Source organism: Palaemon carinicauda, chromosome 3 (genome assembly GCF_036898095.1).
Source record: "Palaemon carinicauda isolate YSFRI2023 chromosome 3, ASM3689809v2, whole genome shotgun sequence".
Taxonomy (NCBI): domain Eukaryota; kingdom Metazoa; phylum Arthropoda; class Malacostraca; order Decapoda; family Palaemonidae; genus Palaemon; species Palaemon carinicauda.
The window spans coordinates 126,824,733-126,849,821 of NC_090727.1; the positions used below are offsets into that span (position 1 = coordinate 126,824,733).

Sequence of the window (25,089 nt, forward strand, 5' to 3'; positions counted from 1 at the left end):
CAAGTAGATAATATAGTAAAATATAAAAACATGTTTCTTTTGCATAGAGCTTACCAACAAAGAAAGGGGAAGAAAGACGAGACAGATGTGGAATGGGCAGTCAGGTACGCAGACAAGAAATAAGACATTAATAAAGAGAGAAATTAAACTAAAGTGAGAAATAAAAAAATGTTAATCAAAGCTTATTCACTAACCTAAATTTCTACCAAAGATATAGGATTTGTCAATAAGTAATGTTAACAAATAAATATATTATAAAGTATCGTCATGGTAAGTCTAAAATTGATAACATCCGCCGAAGTCAACAACAGGAGCTTGTTTTCGGATGCACGCTGCATAATTTTGTAACTATTCACATATTTCAACACAAATTGTGATAGATTATGCAATTCTTATATGCCATGTACTGTTGAAGGTTCTCAAGGGCCACAGTGTTAGTTCATCTTTTTTCCTTTATTATTTCGAGGACAAAGGTAGGCGAAGTTAGCTGAGAGAGAGAGCTCTTCTCCCTGTTGCATGGGTACGCGTCTGTGAGAGTAATCTTTGGCAGCCTAATGCCCTTAGGCCAAACCCCACGCTTCCAGATCTCGGACCTGGAATATTCTAGAAGTAGCTAAGTCTTATACATGCACCACCCTGAGCTGCATAGCAGCAGTAGAGAAGCAGCCCTCCTGTGAAAGAGCCAAGGTGCCTCCCTCACTCTCTCAGTACCTATAGTGTGTCCTCTCCAAAGTGACCCTGTGCCCCAACGTAAATGGGGTGTTGAAACGTAACAAAAAAAGTCAAAGGTGATCTTAAATTTATTGTGTCGGGGCGAGTGCTGTTGGCATTGTGTCAAGTTTTGTAATTTTCATAAGTATTATTTCTTTTGTCTTGGTATAAGGTTTATTTACATTTGATATTTCAAGTCAAGTGATTATATAATTTTTAGATCGTATCATTTTTTGTCTTGATCTAAGTTTTGTTCAGACTTGATATTTCAAGCGATTTATTTATTTTATGTAAATTCTTTTCAGTGTTGTAAATTATATAGAATATATTTATTTTTGTAAAGAGCATATTATTTCAATCATCAGTATTTACTTCATACTCGCTTGTATCCTGTTAAAGAATCTAAGTAAGAGGTGGTTTATAATAATTCTAAAGAATAATTATCCAGTTCTGTTTTGAGTGAACTTAGAGACCTTTGGATATTTGGTGCTTTATATATTGCTGTCTGGGAGTTTATAATTGTCTCAGAGTTCAGGTATTTTTTCCTCGTGTAAGAGATTTAATGTAAAAACAAACTGGCAGATTTGGAACTCGAGAGGTTGTATAGCTTGCCAGCCGTAATATATATAACATTATATGCTTGGTTCCCAGACAAGAGACCATAATAAATATTTTTGGTGCCCAGACCCAGGAGCCATCGTATATATATATATATATGTGTGTATGCATATATGTTTGTATGTGTATATATATATATATATATATATATATATATATATATATATATATATATATATTATAATATTATATACATACATACACACACATATATATATTTATAAATTACGTATGTATGTATATATATAATATTTATATATACATCTGTATGTATATATATGTATATATATAGATATCTCTCTGTATATATATATATATATATATATATATATATATATATTCGTACACACACATACATACATATATATGTATGTATATATATATATATATATATTATACATAGATACATACATACATATACACACACACACTCATATATATATATATATATATATATATATATATATATATATATATATATATATATATATGTATGTATGTATGTATGTATGTATGTACGTACATACTTACATACATATATATAATAAATATATATATATATAAAACAACGTAAATTTAATTAATTTTAATTACTTATCAGGAAAGGACTTCGGTATACAATAAAAGACATTAGAGTATTATTTTACATTCTTTACTACATATTAAAGATCCCGCAAAGATTTAAGAACAATGACAATATGAACTATGAATATTGTTCTAAACAGAACATATAATGACATAAGCTTACAGATGTATTACAATAATCAAATCAAATCGTCCCAGATTAAGAGTTTTACAAAGAAAACATAAGGCCACAATCCACGACTTGCACATCACTCCCGTGTTTAGCGTAAGTTGGGGCTTTTCTCAAGACGTCCAGTCCTTCCTCTACCACCCCAAAGCAAGCATTCCCTTTCGTCCAATAGCCAGTATTTCCAGTGGGAATGTAAAGCTCTGAAGCAAAATCATTCGAGAAGGCCGCAGTCACTTGTCCTACCTTGAACGTAGTCTGTTTATAAATATCTTTCTCTTTCTCCTTCTGCCAATCTACCCCTGGCAACACTGCTCCGGACTCTCCGTTAATATAAACTCCTTCCATCTTCGGAAAACTGATTATACGCCGGAAGTTCGAGTAGACGTAAGAGGATCCCAGATCTCCCGCGCATTTGTGGAGGAAATTGAGGGCCTGATTTCCCTCATCTATTACCTTAATGATTATTCTTCTCAGGAATGTTCCTTTATAACTCACATCCAGGAATCCTCTTCGGGAAGGCATACTCAGGAAGTCTTCAAGCTGTCAATAGAGATTTATTATAATAACTTCACAGGCATATTGATGCGCAATACACTTCAGACTCATCTTGTAATATAGGACTGTGTTGACATGATGTTTTGCATATTGATGTGGTAGACGTTATCTACTGTATACACTACTTAAACATTTAATTGTTAAACTTTTGCAATCTTCATTTCCATTTATGAATGACATGCATTTATACTCTTAGAAAAACCATAAGTTTCTTCATCATTTCCTTTGTTGCCTTTTCTATTTAATGATCCAAATGATTATTATTATTATTATTATTATTATTATTATTATTATTATTATTATTAAATAAAGAAATAAATAAACTACAAGAGATTTAATGAACAATTATTTTAATATATTTTAAGAACAGTAACAACATTAAAAGTTTTTATATATAAACTAAAAAGAGACTTTTGAGTAATTACTTCATTGTTGATATAGTATACATATTTTTTACTGAGATCACGCCATAAAAAAAATGAGATCGCATACCAAAACAGCATTGTTTAAACATTTATTCACAATGTAATAATCACCGAAAATCTTAATAAAGGACTTTCTCAAAGAATTTGTTTTAAAACCAGGGAATTCAAATATTGAAATAAACTGACCTTCAGGATGAAGCATCTTGGCGGTAAAATTCCTTCCGTGAGACGGCTAAAAGAGGCTACGCGGTTGGCCCCTATGTCTATTTGAGCCACCATCTGTTTCCCCTTGGACACTTTCACAACGATCTGTCTTGGGTCAATTCGTCGAAGTAGACTACCACAACTCCGGAGGTAACTAGGCTGAAATAAGTTCTTGTCTTCATAAAGCAAAAGGAGAAGTCTTTGAAAAGACTAATATTGGAACACTGGATATTGCTTCAACACTCTAGTAATTTGTGCCCTTTTAGCTCGGAAAAGTTTCCTAGTTGCTGATTGGTTAGAATTATCTTGTCCAATCAATCAGCGAGCAGGAAACCTTTCCGGGGTAAAAGGGCACCCCTGCGAGACGGTGCAAATCTGCCTCACTAAAAAGAATTGACTAAAGTTGCTGTCCAGTTTTCAATATTTAATTTTCTGTCGTTTTGATTATTATTAGAAAGTTAAAAGTATTTTGGTACACATTATGTAACTTATTTGTTATAACAATTTACTGATTTTACATTTTGCAAAAGTTTTATCTTTTTTAAGTGATATAACGAACATTAAACAAATCTTACTTTGATGATCACTTTTGAATCATTTTGAATTCTTCTTCTTTTTATTTCTTCTACGATGTTATCCAAGTTTATTTTCGTGTTGAGAATTTCCTGTAACGAACAAATACAAAAGAAAAAAAAAAATATCAACCATGCTTTATAATCACTCGTAAGAAAATTTACTTTGGTAAATTTGTTCATGAAAAAACTTTTCAAAATTTACCTTCTCCTTGGATAATTTATGGAAAACATGAATAATACTTTGGGAATGTCTTTAGCTATAAGATGAGTGAATTACATGTAGTTCAGAATGGATACATTTAAAAAAGTTAGAGAGAGAGAGAGAGAGAGAGAGAGAGAGAGAGAGAGAGAGAGAGAGAGAGAGAGAGAGAGAGAGAGAGAGAGAGAGAACTAACCTTGCCAATATCTGTATCAAGTTCACATTTCAGAAGATCCTGAGTTATCTTTTCCTGTATTTCATTGAATACGGTTTCTGCTTCATCAATAACAGGCCCAGCTGAGGTGAAGCCTGCGGAGGAAGCCAGTTGAGCATCAAAGTTTTCCAGTTTTATTTTACTTTGAAGTGTGATCTCCAATGTATTCTCCAACAGTTCGACATTTTGATCAATATTGCTCAGCATTACAGAATGCGATATCTTAATCCCTTTTAGCGTCTCCATCAATCCATCAATGTCTTTATCAGCTTCTTTGATAAGAAATTTCATGTCTCTGTAGGTTTCAATGGTATCTCCAACTTGGGCCTTAGTTTCCTCATAGTCTTTGATGAATTTTTTGATACAATTCTTACGAAAATAAGTCAAAAGTTCACGGGAAGAGGACGCATTGGATCCTATGGGCTTGGAGGACAGCTGAATAATCAAGTCCAAGACAATTCTGTTAACGGCCAAATCTTCGGCCGAAGTAGCTGCGAATTCTTTCCTGCAGGATGGACAAACTTTCCTTTTTGTTGCAATAATTCCATCGATGCAATGGCCACAGAGTGTGTGAGAACATGGCAGCAATCTGGGGCAATATTCTTGGCTGAATGCATTGCAGCAGATGTCACATTCCAGGACATTTGAACTCTGCAAAAGGAAAATAGTGCAAATTTTACGTTCCAGGATATTGGAAGTCAGCAAAAGGAAAATAGTTCAAATTTTACATTCCAGGACATTGTTAGTCTGCAATAGAAAATTAGTGCAAAAGTTACATTCCAAGATATTGGAAGTCAGCAAAAGGAAAATAGGGCAAATTGTACGTTCCAGGATATTGGAAGTCTGCAAAGGGAAAATAATGCGAATGTTATATTCCAGGACATTTGAAGTCAGCAAAAGGAAAATAGGGCAAATATTACATTCCAGGGAATTGGAAGTCTGCAAAAGGAAAATAGTGCAAATGTCACATTCCAACACATTGGAAGTCTGCATAAGGAAAATAGTGCAAATGTCACATTCCATGACATTGGAAGTGTGCAAAATGAAAATAGTGCAAATTTTACATTCCAGGACATTGTAAGTCTGCAATTAAAATAGTGCAAATGTCATTATTCCAGGAAATTGGAAGTCTGCAATAGAAAATTACTGCAAATGTTACATTCCAAGATATTGGAAGTCTGCAAAAGGAAAATAGTGTAAGTTTCACATTCCAGGGCTTTGGAAGTCTGAAAATCAAAAATAGTGCAAATGTCACATTCCAAGATATTGAAAGTCTGCAAAAGGAAAATAGTGTAAGTTTCACATTCCAGGACATTGGAAGTCTGCAAAAGGAAATTAGTGCAAATGTAACATTCCAAGATATTGAAAGTCTGCAAAAGGAAAATAGTGAAGTCAGAAAAAGGAAAATGGTGAAGTCAGCAAAAGGAGAATAGTGTAAGTTTCACATTCCAGGGCATTGGAAGTCTGCAAATCGAAAATAGTGCAAATGTCACATTCCAGGAAATTGGAAGTCTGCAATAGAAAATTAGTGCAAATGTTACATTCCAAGATATTGGAAGTCAGCAAAAGGAAAATAGTGAAGTCAGCAAAAGGAAAATAGTGTAAGTTTCACATTCCAGGATATTGGAAGTCTGTAAAAGGAAAATAGTGTAAGTTTCACATTCCAGGATATTGGAAGTCTGCAAAAGGAAATTAGTGCAAATGTCACATTCCAAGACATTGGAAGTCTGCAATAGAAAATTAGTGCAAATGTTACATTCCAAGATATTGGAAGTCAGCAAAAGGAAAATAGTGAAGTCAGCAAAAGGAAAATAGTGTAAGTTTCACATTCCAGGATATTGGAAGTCTGCAAAAGAAAATTAGTGCAAATGTTACATTCCAAGATATTAGAAGTCAGCAATCGGAAAATAGTGAAGTCAGCAAAAGGAAAATAGTGAAGTCAGCAAAAGGAAAATAGTGTAAGTTTCACATTCCAGGACATTGTAAGTCTGCAATAGAAAATTAGTGCAAATGTTACATTCCAATATATTGGAAGTCAGCAAAAGAAAAATAGTGAAGTCAGCAAAAGAAAAATAGTGAAGTCAGCAAAAGGAAAATAGTGTAAGTTTCACATTCCAGGATATTGGAAGTCTACAATAAAAAATTAGTGCAAATGTTACATTCCAAGATATTGAAAGTCAGCAAAAGGAAAATAGTGAAGTCAGCAAAAGGAAAATAGTGAAGTCAGCAAAAGGAGAATAGTGTAAGTTTCACATTCCAGGACATTGGAAGTCTGCAAAAGGAAAATAGTGCAAATGTCACATTCAAGGACATTGGAAGTCTGCAATAGAAAATTAGTGCAAATGTTACATTCCAATATATTGGAAGTCAGCAAAAGAAAAATAGTGAAGTCAGCAAAAGAAAAATAGTGAAGTCAGCAAAAGGAAAATAGTGTAAGTTTCACATTCCAGGATATTGGAAGTCTACAAAAAAAAATTAGTGCAAATGTTACATTCCAAGATATTGAAAGTCAGCAAAAGGAAAATAGTGAAGTCAGCAAAAGGAAAATAGTGAAGTCAGCAAAAGGAGAATAGTGTAAGTTTCACATTCCAGGACATTGGAAGTCTGCAAAAGGAAAATAGTGCAAATGTCACATTCCAAGACATTGGAAGTCTGCAATAGAAAATTAGTGCAAATGTTACATTCCAGGTATTGGAAGTCAGCAAAAGGAAATTAGTGCAAATGTTACATTCCAAGACATTGAAAGTCAGCAAAAGGAAAATAGTGAAGTCAGCAAAAGGAAAATAGTGTAAGTTTCACATACCAGGACATTGGAAGTCTGCAATAGAAAATTAGTGCAAATGTTACATTCCAAAGTATTGGAAGTCAGCAAAAGGAAATTAGTGCAAATGTTACATTCCAAGACATTGAAAGTCAGCAAAAGGAAAATAGTGAAGTCAGCAAAAGGAAAATAGTGAAGTCAGCAAAAGGAAAATAGTGTAAGTTTCACATACCAGGACATTGGAGGTCTGCAAATCGAAAATAGTGCAAATGTCACATTCCAACACATTGGAAGTCTGCAATAGAAAATTAGTGCAAATGTTACAACCCAAGATATTGGAAGTCAGCAAAAGGAAAATAGTGAAGTTTCACATTCCAGGACATTGGAAGTCTGCAAAAGCAAATTAGTGCAAATGTTACATTCCAAGATATTGAAAGTCAGCAAAAGGAAAATAGTGAAGTCAGCAAAAGGAAAATAGTGAAGTCAGCAAAAGGAAAATAGTGAAAGTTTCACATTCCAGGACATTGGAAGTCTGCAAATCGAAAATAGTGCAAATGTCACATTCCAACACATTGGAAGTCTGCAATAGAAAATTAGTGCAAATGTTACATTCCAAGATATTGGAAGTCAGCAAAAGGAAAATAGTGAAGTCAGCAAAAGGAAAATAGTGTAAGTTTCACATTCCAGGACATTGGAAGTCTGCAAAAGGAAATTAGTGCAAATGTCACATTCCAGGACATTGGAAGTCTGCAATAGAAAATTAGTGCAAATGTTACATTCCAAGATATTGGAAGTCAGCAAAAGGAAAATAGTGAAGTCAGCAAAAGGAAAATAGTGTAAGTTTCACATTCCAGGACATTGGAAGTCTGCAAAAGGAAATTAGTGCAAATGTTACATTCCAGGACATTGGAAGTCTGCTATAGAAAATTAGTGCAAATGTTACATTCCAAGATATTGGAAGTCAGCAAAAGGAAAATAGTGAAGTCAGCAAAAGGAAAATAGTGTAAGTTTCACATTCTAGGACATTGGAAGTCTGCAAAAGGAAATTAGTGCAAATGTCACATTCCAGGACATTGGAAGTCTGCTATAGAAAATTAGTGCAAATGTTACATTCCAAGATATTGGAAGTCAGCAAAAGGAAAATAGTGAAGTCAGCAAAAGGAAAATAGTGTAAGTTTCACATTCCAGGACATTGGAAGTCTGCAAAAGGAAATTAGTGCAAATGTTACATTCCAGGACATTGGAAGTCTGCAATAGAAAATTAGTGCAAATGTTACATTCCAAGATATTGGAAGTCAGCAAAAGGAAAATAGTGAAGTCAGCAAAAGGAAAATAGTGTAAGTTTCACATTCCAGGACATTGGAAGTCTGCAAAAGGCAATTAGTGCAAATGTCACATTCAAGGACATTGGAAGTCTGCTATAGAAAATTAGTGCAAATGTTACATTCCAAGATATTGGAAGTCAGCAAAAGTAAAATAGTGAAGTCAGAAAAAGGAAAATAGTGTAAGTTTCACATTCCAGGACATTGGAAGTTTGCATAAGGAAAATAGTGCAAATGACATATTTCAGGAAATTGGAAGTCTGCAATAGTAAATTAGTGCAAATATTACATTCCAAGATATTGGAAGTCAGCAAACGGAAAATAGTGAAGTCAGCAATAGGAAAATAGTGTAAGTTTCACATTCCAGGAAATTGGAAGTCTGCAATAGAAAATTAGTGCAAATGTTACATTCCAAAATATTGGAAGTCAGCAAAAGGAAAATAGTGAAGTCAGAAAAAGGAAAATGGTGAAGTCAGCAAAAGGAGAATAGTGTAAGTTTCACATTCCAGGACATTGGAAGTCTGCAAAAAGAAATTAGTGCAAATGTTACATTCCAAGATATTGGAAGTCTGCAAAAGGAAATTAGTGCAAATGTCACATTCCATGACATTGGAAGTCTGCAAAAGGAAATTAGTGCAAATGTTACATTCCAGGACATTGGAAGTCTGCAATAGAAAATTAGTGCAAATGTTACATTCCAAGATATTGGAAGTCAGCAAAAGGAAAATAGTGAAGTCAGAAAAAGGAAAATGGTGAAGTCAGCAAAAGGAGAATAGTGTAAGTTTCACATTCCAGGACATTGGAAGTCTGCAAAAGGAAATTAGTGCAAATGTCACATTCCAAGACATTGGAAGTCTGCAAAAGGAAATTAGTGCAAATGTCACATTCCAAGACATTGGAAGTCTGCAAAAGGAAAATAGTGTAAGTTTCACATTCCAGGACATTGGAAGTCTGCAAAAGGAAATTAGTGCAAATGTCATATTCCATGACATTGGAAGTCTGCAAAAGGAAATTAGTGCAAATGTTACATTCCAGGACATTGGAAGTCTGCAAAACGAAATTAGTGCAAATGTCACATTCCAAGACATTGGAAGTCTGCAAAAGGAAATTAGTGCAAATGTCACATTCTAAGACATTGGAAGTCTGCAAAAGGAAATTAGTGCAAATGTTACATTCCAGGACATTGGAAGTCTGCAATAGAAAATTAGTGCAAATGTCACATTCCAAGACATTGGAAGTCTGCAAAAGGAAATTAGTGCAAATGTCACATTCTAAGACATTGGAAGTCTGCAAAAGGAAATTAGTGCAAATGTTACATTCCAGGACATTGGAAGTCTGCAATAGAAAATTAGTGCAAATGTCACATTCCAAGACATTGGAAGTCTGCAAAAGGAAATTAGTGCAAATGTCACATTCTAAGACATTGGAAGTCTGCAAAAGGAAATTAGTGCAAATGTTACATTCCAGGACATTGGAAGTCTGCAATAGAAAATTAGTGCAAATGTTACATTCCAAGATATTGGAAGTCAGCAAAAGGAAAATAGTGAAGTCAGCAAAAGGAAAATAGTGTAAGTTTCACATTCCAGGACATTGGAAGTCTGCAAAAGGAAATTAGTGCAAATGTCACATTCCAAGACATTGGAAGTCTGCAAAAGGAAATTAGTGCAAATGTCACATTCCAAGACATTGGAAGTCTGCAAAAGGAAAATAGTGTAAGTTTCACATTCCAGGGCATTGGAAGTCTGCAAAAGGAAATTAGTGCAAATGTCATATTCCATGACATTGGAAGTCTGCAAAAGGAAATTAGTGCAAATGTTACATTCCAGGACATTGGAAGTTTGCAAAACGAAATTAGTGCAAATGTCACATTCCAAGACATTGGAAGTCTGCAAAAGGAAATTAGTGCAAATGTCACATTCTAAGACATTGGAAGTCTGCAAAAGGAAATTAGTGCAAATGTCACATTCCAAGACATTGGAAGTCTGCAAAATGAAAATAGTGCAAATGTCACATTCCATGACATTGGAAGTCTGCAAAAGGAAAATAGTGTAAGTTTCACATTCCAGGACATTGGAAGTCTGCAATAGAAAATTAGTGCAAATGTTACATTCAAAGATATTGGAAGTCAGCAAAAGGAAAATAGTGTAAGTTAGCAAAAGGAAAATAGTGTAAGTTTCACATTCCAGGACATTGTAAGTCTGCAATAGAAAATTAGTGCAAATGTCACATTCCAGGACATTGGAAGTCTGCAATAGAAAATTAGTGCAAATGTCACATTCCAGGACATTGGAAGTCTGCAAAAGGAAATTAGTGCAAATGTTACATTCCAGGACATTGGAAGTCTGCAATAGAAAATTAGTGCAAATGTTACATTCCAAGATATTGGAAGTCAGCAAAAGGAAATTAGTGCAAATGTCAGAAAAAGGAAAATGGTGAAGTCAGCAAAAGGAGAATAGTGTAAGTTTCACATTCCAGGACATTGGAAGTCTGCAAAAGGAAATTAGTGCAAATGTCACATTCCAAGACATTGGAAGTCTGCAAAAGGAAATTAGTGCAAATGTCACATTCCAAGACATTGGAAGTCTGCAAAAGGAAAATAGTGTAAGTTTCACATTCCAGGACATTGGAAGTCTGCAAAAGGAAATTAGTGCAAATGTCATATTCCATGACATTGGAAGTCTGCAAAAGGAAATTAGTGCAAATGTTACATTCCAGGACATTGGAAGTCTGCAAAACGAAATTAGTGCAAATGTCACATTCCAAGACATTGGAAGTCTGCAAAAGGAAATTAGTGCAAATGTCACATTCTAAGACATTGGAAGTCTGCAAAAGGAAATTAGTGCAAATGTTACATTCCAGGACATTGGAAGTCTGCAATAGAAAATTAGTGCAAATGTCACATTCCAAGACATTGGAAGTCTGCAAAAGGAAATTAGTGCAAATGTCACATTCTAAGACATTGGAAGTCTGCAAAAGGAAATTAGTGCAAATGTTACATTCCAGGACATTGGAAGTCTGCAATAGAAAATTAGTGCAAATGTCACATTCCAAGACATTGGAAGTCTGCAAAAGGAAATTAGTGCAAATGTCACATTCTAAGACATTGGAAGTCTGCAAAAGGAAATTAGTGCAAATGTTACATTCCAGGACATTGGAAGTCTGCAATAGAAAATTAGTGCAAATGTTACATTCCAAGATATTGGAAGTCAGCAAAAGGAAAATAGTGAAGTCAGCAAAAGGAAAATAGTGTAAGTTTCACATTCCAGGACATTGGAAGTCTGCAAAAGGAAATTAGTGCAAATGTCACATTCCAAGACATTGGAAGTCTGCAAAAGGAAATTAGTGCAAATGTCACATTCCAAGACATTGGAAGTCTGCAAAAGGAAAATAGTGTAAGTTTCACATTCCAGGGCATTGGAAGTCTGCAAAAGGAAATTAGTGCAAATGTCATATTCCATGACATTGGAAGTCTGCAAAAGGAAATTAGTGCAAATGTTACATTCCAGGACATTGGAAGTTTGCAAAACGAAATTAGTGCAAATGTCACATTCCAAGACATTGGAAGTCTGCAAAAGGAAATTAGTGCAAATGTCACATTCTAAGACATTGGAAGTCTGCAAAAGGAAATTAGTGCAAATGTCACATTCCAAGACATTGGAAGTCTGCAAAATGAAAATAGTGCAAATGTCACATTCCATGACATTGGAAGTCTGCAAAAGGAAAATAGTGTAAGTTTCACATTCCAGGACATTGGAAGTCTGCAATAGAAAATTAGTGCAAATGTTACATTCAAAGATATTGGAAGTCAGCAAAAGGAAAATAGTGTAAGTTAGCAAAAGGAAAATAGTGTAAGTTTCACATTCCAGGACATTGTAAGTCTGCAATAGAAAATTAGTGCAAATGTCACATTCCAGGACATTGGAAGTCTGCAATAGAAAATTAGTGCAAATGTCACATTCCAGGACATTGGAAGTCTGCAATAGAAAATTAGTGCAAATGTTACATTCAAAGATATTGGAAGTCAGCAAAAGGAAAATAGTGTAAGTTAGCAAAAGGAAAATAGTGTAAGTTTCACATTCCAGGACATTGTAAGTCTGCAATAGAAAATTAGTGCAAATGTTACATTCCAGGACATTGGAAGTCTGCAATAGAAAATTAGTGCAAATGTTACATTCCAAGATATTGGAAGTCAGCAAAAGGAAAATAGTGAAGTTAGCAAAAGGAAAATAGTGAAGTCAGCAAAAGGAGAATAGTGTAAGTTTCACATTCCAGGACATTGTAAGTCTGCAAAAGGAAATTAGTGCAAATGTCACATTCCAAGACATTGGAAGTCTGCAAAATGAAAATAGTGCAAATGTCACATTCCATGACATTGGAAGTCTGCAAAAGGAAAATAGTGTAAGTTTCACATTCCAGGACATTGGAAGTCTGCAATAGAAAATTAGTGCAAATGTTACATTCAAAGATATTGGAAGTCAGCAAAAGGAAAATAGTGTAAGTTAGCAAAAGGAAAATAGTGTAAGTTTCACATTCCAGGACATTGTAAGTCTGCAATAGAAAATTAGTGCAAATGTCACATTCCAGGACATTGGAAGTCTGCAATAGAAAATTAGTGCAAATGTCACATTCCAGGACATTGGAAGTCTGCAATAGAAAATTAGTGCAAATGTTACATTCAAAGATATTGGAAGTCAGCAAAAGGAAAATAGTGTAAGTTAGCAAAAGGAAAATAGTGTAAGTTTCACATTCCAGGACATTGTAAGTCTGCAATAGAAAATTAGTGCAAATGTTACATTCAAAGATATTGGAAGTCTGCAAAAGGAAAATAGTGAAGTCAGCAAAAGGAAAATAGTGAAGTCAGCAAAAGGAAAATAGTGTAAGTTTCACATTCCAGGACATTGGAAGTCTGCAAAAGGAAATTAGTGCAAATGTTACATTCCAAGATATTGAAAGTCAGCAAAAGGAAAATAGTGAAGTCAGCAAAAGGAAAATAGTGAAGTCAGCAAAAGGAGAATAGTGTAAGTTTCACATTCCAGGACATTGGAAGTCTGCAAAAGGAAATTAGTGCAAATGTCACATTCCAAGATATTGGAAGTCAGCAAAAGGAAAATAGTGAAGTTAGCAAAAGGAGAATAGTGTAAGTTTCACATTCCAGGACATTGGAAGTCTGCAATAGAAAATTAGTGCAAATGTTACATTCCAAGATATTGGAAGTCAGCAAAAGGAAAATAGTGAAGTTAGCAAAAGGAAAATAGTGTAAGTTTCACATACCAGGACATTGTAAGTCTGCAATAGAAAATTAGTGCAAATGTCACATTCTAAGACATTGGAAGTCTGTAAAAGGAAATTAGTGCAAATGTCACATTCCAGGATATTGGAAGTCTGTAAAAGGAAAATGGTGCAATTGTCACATTCCAGGACATTGGAAGTCTTCAAAAGGAAGATGGTGCAAATATCACAATCCAGGGCATTGGGAGTCTGCAAAAGAAAATTAGTGCAAATTTTACATTCCAGGACATTGGAAGTCTGCAATAGAAAATTAGTGCAAATGTTACATTCCAAGATATTGGAAGTCTGCAAAAGGAAAATAGTGCAAATGTCACACTACAAGACATTGGAATTTTGCAAAAGGAAAATGGTGCAAATGGAACATTTAACTGGCAAGGAATGTTCATTTAAGAAAGCAAAGATTATTTTAATTAAATTGGAGAAACATGTAAGGTGTTTACGAGTTAAAATGTCAGCACATATTTCGTGAAAATTAAAACTCAGCTTATACCATCTTTTCCTTCATGTTAAATTGGGTCTGTAAATAACTTTACGTAGTCTTCTGCTTCAATGCTGTTGATTATTTTTTAAATATTTTATTTTAAATGTTCATAACTTCTTATATCGTTCATTTATTTTCTTTCCTCACTGGGTTATTTTTTTCCTTATGGAACCGTTGGGCTTATAGCATCTTGCTTTTCTAACTAGGGTTGTAGCATAGCTAGTAGTAGTAGTAGTAGTAGTAGTAGTAGTAGCCAAGCTACAACCCTAGTTGGAAAAGCAAGATGCTATAAGCCCAAGGGATTCAATGGGGAAAAATAGCCCAGTGAGGAAAGGAAATACGGAAATAAATAAGTGATGAGAATAAATTAACAATAAATAAGGAAATCAATAAGTGATGAGAATAAATCATTCTAAAAACAGTAACAACGTCAAAACAAATATGTTTTATATAAACTATTAACAACGTCAAAAACAGACATGTCATATATAAACTATAAAAAGACACTTGTCAGCCTGGTCAACATAAAAATCATTACTAATAATAATAATAATAATAAAGTAACTTGCATCAACGTACAATCTCAAAAAAAAAAGAAAACATGAACCATAACTAGCTTTCTTTTCCCAAGTTGCCAATCATATCCGTGACGTCATTCTTTCTCAGGTAATCACTATCACCCATTACTAATCTTCCTTTTGAATTTGATGCCTCTTTCGCAAGATAGAGCCTTAAGCCCCGCCCCCCCCCCCTTTTTTTATAAGGAAAGGCCAATCTACTCCACTCCATAATGAGTATAGGAATGTGATATCTGGTGTTCCTCAGGGTAGTGCTCTTGGCCCATTACTTTTCATACTATATACACATGACATGTGGATTGGTCTAGAAAACAAGCTTGTTGCATATGCAGATGATGCTACTCTCTTTGCATTAATTCCATATCCTGAACGTAGATCTGGGGTTGCTGAATCCCTTAATAAATCCTGCTTCTGAGAACGACGAGTAAGTGGTTCTTACCGTGTGATAACATGAAATTCATGAGTTATTGAGTTTATGAGAACGTTTAAATGACTTCAAAGAACTCTTACTATCTGATAGCAAGATGACCCGGTGGTCTCGTCTGGAGACAGAAGATTTTTGTGCCGGAATAAGTCTTCATCGGCTTCTAATATTGTAAGTACAACACTTTAATCGTCTTTCACTGTTAGTGTAAGGTAAAGGGGGCGGGTGGGGGGGGGGGGGGGGTGATTTGCAGTATCCCCACAATAAGTATTCGCAAGCATAAGTTAGGTTAAGGGATTACCTTGGGGTTGTCGATATCCCCTTAACTGTATAATCAAATCAATTTGGAGCACAGTCATCATAGAAAACGGGATTGAAATAATGGTGACTCTTTTGCTTATGTTTTCCCAGAAAAACATGGTTTATCAGTGTATTTACATTGGGTTTGATGACTTTCTAATAGAACTCGTAGACTAATGATGATCAGAATGTAATATATACACAAATAAATAAATAAATAAATACATAAAATGAAAACACATCTCGATAAACATACCTCACCAAGGTTACGACAAATGGCGCCACGGTAAATATTTCCTATAGTAGATTTTATGAATTTTTTTTTTTTGCGTCATTACATAAATTGATATTGAAACTGTCAACCGAGAGATTTCATTGATAATATTCAAAACTTTATCTCGCGTTAATATGACTGATTACGTAGCTTTATTTACAAAATTTGGATCTCTGGGGAAAAAAAATCTGCCTTTCATAAACAAAAGCAAGGTGAAACCATACATGCAACTTCATTTTCCTAAAATTAAATTAAATATTAAAATAACATACGGAAAGAATACATTGCAACTAGGAAATTTATATATGTATATATACACACACAAACACACACACACACACACACACACACACACACACACATATATATATATATATATATATATATATATATATATATATATATATATATATATATATAATGTATGTATAATCAGCCAAAAACTTGTAGAATATTGTTACACATTTACCAATGTCAACCTTTCACAAAACCAACGTTCAAGTCCAGTACATATAAATACATATTGATATTGTTTTAATGTTTTTTTATATTGAATTCACTCTCCAAAGGGATAACAGACCCACAGGGAAATAGCTTTTATGTTAAGTACTTCTGCCCTTCGAAGGACTCGAACCTTAGTGTCGATCATAAATAAAGGTAAATGTGACTTGACCATTCGGTCGTAAAGAGAAATAAAAAGTTGATTCAGACTCTGGTGTATAATATATTCCAGTTGAATTCTGGATTTTTAATTACTTGGCTGTTTTCCTGGTCCTATCACACATGGAAACTGGCCTACATGACCTACAATATTTGTTTGTCGTATACATTCTTAGGTTTTGAGAGTTTAACAAACAGTATATCACTTTAATTTTCAAATCCACATAATCGAAGCACTTAGATAAGTCAGTTTTTGGCTTCTTTCTGAAGGACTTGATATAATGTCTTCAGATCTTCCGATTTCTATTGGGAGTTTGTTGTATAGTTCTGGAACATCATAGCTGAGAGCTCTAAAACCAACAGTCAATGTACACCTTGGTTCCAATAACTTGAAACCATCTTTAACTATTCTCATGTCGACACGATTTGTTGGCTGCACAATTTGTACCAATTCCCCTTGACATTTTGGTCGTCCGGTTCTAACAATTAGACGTGTCATTGCACCAGTCCGTTCTCTAGCCAGTGCAATTAGTTTAGTATATGGGTATTCCTTTCTTATGTGATGGACGAACTTTTATCAGTCTTTCTCTGTTTTGTAATTTCTTAGTTGCACTTTTGGTGTGTGTATTACATATATATAACATATATGATATATTTTCCATATGTATGTATATATATATATATAATGTATATATATATATATATATATATATATATATATATATATATATATATATATATATATATATATATATAATGTACGTATGTATGTATGTACACACAACTGTACAACAACAAATGCAGTAGTTTCATGTCTACTGCAGGACAAAGGCCTCAGCCATGTAAATTCATGACTGGGATTTGTCTAGTATACACAGTACATATAATCATAAGCACAAAGACAATGATGAACAGGCAAAGACTTACCATTGTCGTCACCTATCTTTTGCCTCTTCTCAGAATGATAATGTCGTATGATTGAAGTTCTGCTAAGGAGAAACTCTCTGCAAACAGCAAATGCAACTAGAACTGACTGAAGAGTAGTGAAAAAACTGAGACCGATCTAACTGTGAGTCGGGACAGACACCAAGACACTCATAAGGGGGGGGGGGGGGGGGGGGGGAGATTCTCGGGGAGTCACTGTGTTAGGGATGGGAGAGGGCGTGATAGATATAGCTACTTCAACGAACGGAATTGGAACGCATACAAAATCTGATTTCCGCTTTTTAACTCTACAAGAGATTTCGTAGTCAGTTTTTTCGTAGTCAGTTTTTTATTGTAAAAACAAGATAGATGTTCAAACAGATGATATAGATAGACAGGGAGTGAAAATACATCACTATCGATTTTACAACAAGCACAGGAAGGAATGTGAATTTACGTTTCGTTGTTATGGGAAACGAGTCATGGTTCCTACGCGTACGACGCTGTGCAATCGTTACTCATACCGAACGGACACTTCGCTTCTCCCTTTAAGAATCTACATATTTATATGCAGTTGAGTAAATCTAATACATCTCTCGTATGAACAGCTGTAAAATCGGCTGTGAATATAGAAAGATTTCACCTTTCAGTCCTTATATCGAGGTTCGATACGGGTTAGGACCAAGGCCGTCTCGAGTTTGAAATGGGGTAAATGGGTCCGGATCATGGGTGTTGGGGGGGGGGGGGGGGTTTAGGGAAGGAACGATGATAGGTGAATGATTCCTCGTTCATATTCAAAAGCATTTTCTATTGGAACCACAACACACACACACACACACACACCTATATATATATATATATATATATATATATATATATATATATATATATATGTATGTAGACATATATATATATATATATATATATATATATATATATATATATATATATATATATATATATATGTATATGTATGTATATATATATATATATATATATATATATATATATATATATATATATATATATATATATATATATATATATAATGTATATATGTGTGTGTATATATATGTATATATATAGAGAGAATAAGCTTGTGGAGATGTTGATGAAGTAAGTAGCCCCCCTCCTTGAATAGTTGTTTTTCATGGCCCTTATGGCTTGTATAGTTTCTGGGAAAGTGGGGTTGGTATCTAGGATTTCTGGGTGAGGGACATCAGGGATGTTGTTGAGGATATTAGGCTCTACATGATTTCGTTGGTTAAGGATCAAGCTGAGATGTTGTGCCCAGCGATCTATTATCTCCTGTTTGTTTTTTAGGAGGTTTCCTTCTAGAGAGCGAACAGGAGTTATACTACTTTTCGTTGGGCCATATAAAATTTTAATAGAGTTGTAGAAACCATTTTTGATCATTTGCATCTGCGTATGATTGAGTTTCTTTTGCACGGTCATTCCACCAGTTATTTTCCATGTCTCTGAGTATTTTCTGCACTTCTGATCTTAGCTGTTGGAAGTTTTTTTTGAGAGCTACAGAAGTAGGTTGTGAGAGCCATGCATCGTGCGCTTTATTTTTTGCTGTGATTAGGTCATGTATACCATCAGCGTTGTTATCAAACCAATCTTGATGACGTCGTGTGGAGAAGCCAAGGGTTTCTTCTGCATTTTCCTGAATTATAGTTTTCAGTTTTGTCCACTCAGAGTCAAGCTCATTGTCGATGTTGTTTGGATCAATGTTAGGGATCTCAGCCAGCTTTCTTGCTATCCCGTGACGGTAGTTGTTCCGAGTAGAGGTGTCTTTCAGAGCAGGAATGTTTAATTTCTTTGAGGGACGTTTGCGAGAAAGAAGAGGACGGATGGTTAGCTTGAGCTTAGCACGTATTAGATTGTGATCTGTGTGGCACTCGGCACCTCTCATTGCACGGGTCTGGATGGCATCTTGCTGGTCTCGCTTTTTGATTATGACATAGTCAATTAAGTGCCAGTGTTTTGACCTTGGGTGCATCCACGAAGTTTTGTGCTTGTTTTTGAGCTGAAAAAGGGTGTTAGTGATGACTAGGTTGTGTTCTGAGCATAAGGAGAGCAATCTGAGTCCATTGCTATTCATATTGGAACATGGAAGAAGTCCCCTATGAGTGGCTTGTCTCAGACATTGTCACCATCTACAAACGTAAAGGGGACCGTTCCCTCTATGACAATAGCAGAGGCATCACCTTGCTCGGCGTTGCAAGTAAAATCCTGGCAAGAATAATGCTTGCAAGACTTTGCAAACACATTTCAGAAAATGTACTATCAGAGACGCAATGTGGCTTTCGTAAAGAACACAGTACTTGTGACATGATATTCGTGGCCCGACAACTACAAGAGAAATGCCATGAGCAAAACCGTGATCTTCACATAGCCTTTATCGATCTAACAAAGGCCTTTGACACGGTGAACAGAGACCTTTTATGGAGTGCTCTCTCTAAATTTGGAGTACCTCCGAAATTCCTTAACATTCTAAGAAACTTACACAATGATATGCAAGCCTGTGTAAGTATGGGTGGTTGTAAATCACAACTTTTCAGGGTAGAAACTGGAGTAAAACAAGGATGTGTCCTGGCTCCAGTGATATTCAACATCTACCTCACTGCAGTCACCCTCCTGAGCCACCAACAAGTCAACGAAGAAGATCAATTGAAAGTGCAGTTTCGACTAGATGGAAACTTATTCAACCTTAGGCGCCTCCAGTCTGTGACAAAAACAACAATGACACATCTAATGGAACTCTAATATGCAGATGATTGCGCTCTAGTGGCTCACTCACCAGATGCCCTCCAACGCAGCCTTACCATTGTCTCATCAATTTATTGAGCCATGGGGCTCAAAGTTAACATCAACAAAACTGAAATCCTATCTCAGAAAATAATTGCAGGAGATCCCCCAGTATTTCATCTGAATGGGGAAGCCATCAAACAAGCTGATAGCTTCATCTACCTTGGAAGCATCTTCACTAAAAAACACAATATTGATGAGGAAATAGTTGCCCGGATAAATCATGCCTCCACATCTTTCGGCCGACTCAGGTCCAGAGTCTTCCTAAATCACCACCTTAAGACAGAAACAAAAGTAGCTGTGTACAGAGCTGTCTGCATGTCCACCTTGCTATATGGAGCAGAATCCTGGACGTCTTACCGTCGACATATAAAACAACTTGAGGCATTCCATATTCGCTGTCTTTAGCGTATATTAGGGCTCACATGGCAAGACAAAGTACCTTATTCTGAAATTCTCCACCGTTCAAACCTGCTGAGTATAGAATCCACATTGGCAGAAAAACTACTCAGGTGGATCGGCCACATCATCCATATGCCAGAACATCGCCTTCCTCGCCAGGTCCTCTACAGTCAGCTCCCTGAAGCTCGGCGTAATCCAGGGGGTCAGAAAAAGAGGTACAAGGACAACATCAAAGCTACGCTCAAGAAGTGTAACATACAACCTGAGCAACTAGAAATGAACGCCTCTGACAGACCCCTATGGCGCTCACTCTGTAAAGCTGGAGTCAATCAACTTGAAGACACCCGGAACCAGGCAAGACAACAGCGCAGGGAGAGAAGACAAAACCATCGAGATTGGATACCCCCGGTCAACCCAGACCTGACTTGCCAGTTGTGTGGCAGAGTGTGTGGATCCAGAATTGGTCTTCACAACCATGCAAGATAGCACCAACGACAACAGATCTAACTTCATCCCCATCACAGCGAAGCAGAAGTCGTCTTCGATTCGAAGGACAGCAATAAGTATATACACTATATATATATATATATATATATATATATATATATATATATATTTATATATATATATATATATATATATATATATATGTATGTATGTATCGCCATGATCAGCAAAGTTGTATTAGTCAAGGGCACTTATGTTAGGTTGGTTTGTTGTGAGTGTTCAGATCAAAGTCTCCCACCTTCACCAATCTGTAGTTGGCTAGTGAGGTGGTGAAAACTGGCCCAACCCCATACATGAACAAGGACATGTCTGATACCTTCGTCCTGCGGTGGACTAAAAACAGCTGCATTTGTTGATTTTTTTTTTTTTTTTTTTTTGGTTCTGGTGAAAAATGGCTTTGATTATGAAGATAATGTCACTATTACTACCTGTATCATTATGTTTATTGTTCAAAGTTGGGGCGAGTGTTTTTATGTTGACCAGGCTGACATGAGTCTTTTTATAGTTTATATATGACATATCTGTTTTGACGTTGTTAATAGTTTATATATGACATATCTGTTTTGACGTTATTACTGTTTTTAGAATGATTTATTGTTAATTTTATTCTCATCATTTATTTATTTCCTTATTTCCTTTTCTCACTGGGATATTTTTCCCTATTGGAGCCCTTGGGTTTATAGCATCTTGCTTTTCCAACTAGGGTTGTAGCTTGGCTAGTAAAAATAATAATAGTAATATCACTACAACACGACGTCATACTCATGTTCAGTGTGCGGTTTGTCAACACTTGACTTAACAAAAGGTAAGGACACTTTCGAAGATTTGAATCGAGCTGGGCCAAGGAAGTTCTTGGCTCTGGGAAGACTAACAGAGTCTTTTTATTCCAAGACAAAATTCTCATTTCCTCAACATATTTTGTGCCTTTATTACTATATCTGCATCATGTAATTACATAGAATATGACCAGGCCCTAGAGGTCTCTTGCTTGAGGGTACACTCAGGCATGCTATTCTATCTTATTTCTCTTCCTCTTGTTTTTATTTTAATATAGATCTTATGTGAAAGATCTATATTAATGTTATTGTTAGAAAAAAAAATCTCAATTGTTCATTATTTCTCTTGTAGTTTATTTATTGTTGGTCTTTCTCATTGGGCTATTTTTCCATGCTGTAGCACTTTGGCTTATAGCATCCTGCTTTTCAAACTGGGGTTTTGGCTTAGCTAATAATAATAATAATAATAATAATAATAATAATAATAATAATAATAATAATAGTATCATCATCATCATCAGTATTATTATTATTATTATTATTATTATTATTATTGTTATTATTACTTTTTAAGCTAAAACTTTAGTTGGAGAAGCAAGATGCTATAAGCCCAGTGAGGAAAGGCAAAAAAGAAAATAAAATATTTTTAGAAGAATGACAACATTAAAATAGATATGTCCTATATGAACTATAAAAAAATCTTAAAAAAACAAGAAGAAGAGAAACAAGACAGAATAGTGTGCTCGAGTGTACCCTCAAGCAAGAGAAATCTAACCCAAGGCAGTTGAAGATCATAGTACCGAGGCTCTGGCACTACCCAAGACTCAAGAACAATGGTTTGATTTGAGAGTGACTTTCTCCTAGGAGAGCTGCTTAACATGGCTGAAGAGTTTCTGCTACCCTCACCAAGAGGAATGTGGCCACTGAATGATAATAATAATGATGATGATGATAATTATAATCAAGAATATCATTAATTAACTATCAGCTGTCCATCGTTTCTGATGACATTGAAAGTTCATTAATAGCAGCTAAATGCGGTTATTGCATATCTTCAACCTTGCCACGTGTTGAAAATGTCAAATGAGGATTTGTGGCTACGAAAACCTCTTTTACAGCGTGTCGCTGCTCCCTTGTTGAGGTAAGATGCTCATTAGTTCCCCCTGCTCCAGGGCAGTGACATCGCTGTTAACAATCATTCTTCAGGCTATGCCGGAAGGACGATACAGTTGCTATTATTATTATTATTATTATTATTGTTATTATTATTATTATTATTATTATTATTATTATTTGCTAAGCTACAACCCTAGTTGGAAAAGCAGGATGCTATAATCCCAGGAGGCCCCAACGGGGAAAATAGCCCAGTGAGGAAAGGAAACAATGAAAAATAAAATATTTTAAGAACAGTAACAACATTTGAATAAATATTACCTATATAAACTATGAAAATCTTAACAAAACATAAGGAGGAGAAATGAGAAAGAATAGTGCACCCGAGTGTACCCTCAACAGGAGACCTCTACCCCAAGACAGGGGAAGACGGGTTTAGGTAAGGTTATGGAATTTTACATTTCCTCAGGGGCAATGTTTTAATTTTCCGTATGAAATTTGTATCGGGAGCTGTTATTAAGGCATACGAAACACGTGACCAAACCAGCTTAGTTTTGTGAGCTGGTTGCTATTTGTGTATCCTGGTTGTTCTAAAATATGTACGAGTGACATTCGACATTTCCTGGTGAATCCCATTATTTTCAACAAATAGGAATTGTTAAAAATGTTCCATAGTGTAGAGTTTAGATGTATGCTTCTTTTTGTAATTGGATTGTACTGGTTAGTCTCAGGTGTTTACTCTGGGGAATAAAAAAACCGTAGTCCATAGCTTGCCAAAGGCAAGTGAATCTCGGCTTATTTTATCCAGCATACCTTCGTCGATCTCAAAAGTAGATGGAATGATGCTAACGGGGTATTTTAAAGATAGCGCCACCTGCAGCAGCCGTGCATCATCATCTGTGAAGATGGGCATACTCTGATTTTGTTCCACATGTTGTACTATGACTAATATTTTTTCTTGTATTTACCAGTAAATGAAGTCCCTTATACGTTGAAGATGGGTGTCTTAAATGTGTTGCATTGGCTAAGGAGTTGTTGGCAAATTTGGTAGCTCAAATTTCAGGTCAACCATATCCGTTAAGGTTTTGCTGCAATAAAATCATTACTCTGGAGATGGACAAACTGAAAAAGGAAAGGGGCCAGAGCATCACCCTGCTTTACTTCTATTTCTGCAGTGAAGGATAAGGATTCCAAAATGTAAACAGTAACTTTTCCTTCCATGTTGGAGTTGGAATGAAACACAGTAGGTTAGATATTTTGAGAAATTTGCTAGGAACACATGCTGTAGGTATCTTCCATAGGAGCTTGTGGAACAATGCTTCAAAAGCCAAGAAAGGTCGGTAGAATCTATCTAAAAATCATGTCGATGGTCCTTCGTACCTTCCAAAACTCACACTGGGTCTCTGGTAGTACAGATTCAGGTTAATGTTTAGTTAAGTGCAAGAGTATAACTCTAGCTAGTATTCTTCTTGCTGCGGATAGAAAGAAAAGGCCTCAGGTGCTGTAGCAGTGTTTTTTTTTTTTTTTTTTTTTTTTTTTTGTGCTGCTTCATTTTGAGCAGGTAGCTCCCTTGCTTGAAATTTCTCCAGGAAGGCCATCAAAATTGCATCTTTTGCCTCATTTCATGCTTTTTATTGCACTTGGAATTTTGTGAAATCCTGGAAGCTTGTTGATGTCCTGGATTAGTGGTAAAGTTGGCAGAGCACAATTAATGAATTCACCAACTGAATTACACTGTTTTGGTGCAATATTAAGAGTGATTGCATTTTCCTAACATCCATAAATGGCTTTGGTGGAATTCTAAACATTTTGGTCAGAAAATGCTTGAATTTCTCAGCCCTTTCTACTCACCAGCAGCTCTGCAGCAAAGGTTTTTGACGACGTGCCACCATCTTTTGGCCAATGCAGATGAAGAGGCTTTGCAAGATATACAGTATGTAATTTTGATTTTTGTTCAAATAATTGGTATAGTATACTGTAGTGTCAGAGTTCTCATCAAACCAGTCTGTGTTAGAGAGAGCGTAGTGAAGCCAATGGTAGCTTCCACCACAACTCAAATAGGTTTTCAGAGCATTGTTAGCTCAGTATCAGGCCAAGGAGAAGCCTCTAATGGGAGACCATGCTGCAGGATATTGTCACAGAAGTAAATATCCAGACCCTTACCTCAATTACCCTAGTGCATGCTTCATCCTTTGGGAAACTCTGGTAG

At 35.4% G+C, this 25,089-nt stretch overlaps 2 protein-coding genes across 2 annotated transcripts in view; one reads left to right on the top strand and one right to left on the bottom strand.

Moving 5' to 3' along the window:
- LOC137638485 (uncharacterized) overlaps positions 1-25,089 on the top strand; it is a 242,497-nt gene that overhangs the window by 31,854 nt on the left and 185,554 nt on the right. The gene's annotated exons all lie outside the window — the stretch shown is intronic.
- Positions 1,966-17,436, bottom strand: LOC137638484 (uncharacterized). Its single transcript, XM_068370577.1, has 5 exons — positions 17,272-17,436; positions 4,238-4,906; positions 3,843-3,932; positions 3,250-3,426; positions 1,966-2,623 (listed from the first exon to the last, which is right to left on the bottom strand). Exons 1-5 carry the CDS (start codon positions 17,272-17,274, stop codon positions 2,123-2,125), a joined length of 1,440 nt encoding a protein of 479 aa, XP_068226678.1. The 5' UTR covers positions 17,275-17,436; the 3' UTR covers positions 1,966-2,122.

Coding starts and splice junctions, on each gene's coding strand:
- LOC137638484 (XM_068370577.1), bottom strand. Junction 3,933..4,237: donor TTGATACAGATATTGGCAAG/GTTAGTTCTCTC, acceptor TGTTCGTTACAG/GAAATTCTCAACACGAAAAT. Junction 2,624..3,249: donor CAAGATGCTTCATCCTGAAG/GTCAGTTTATTT, acceptor CTCTATTGACAG/CTTGAAGACTTCCTGAGTAT.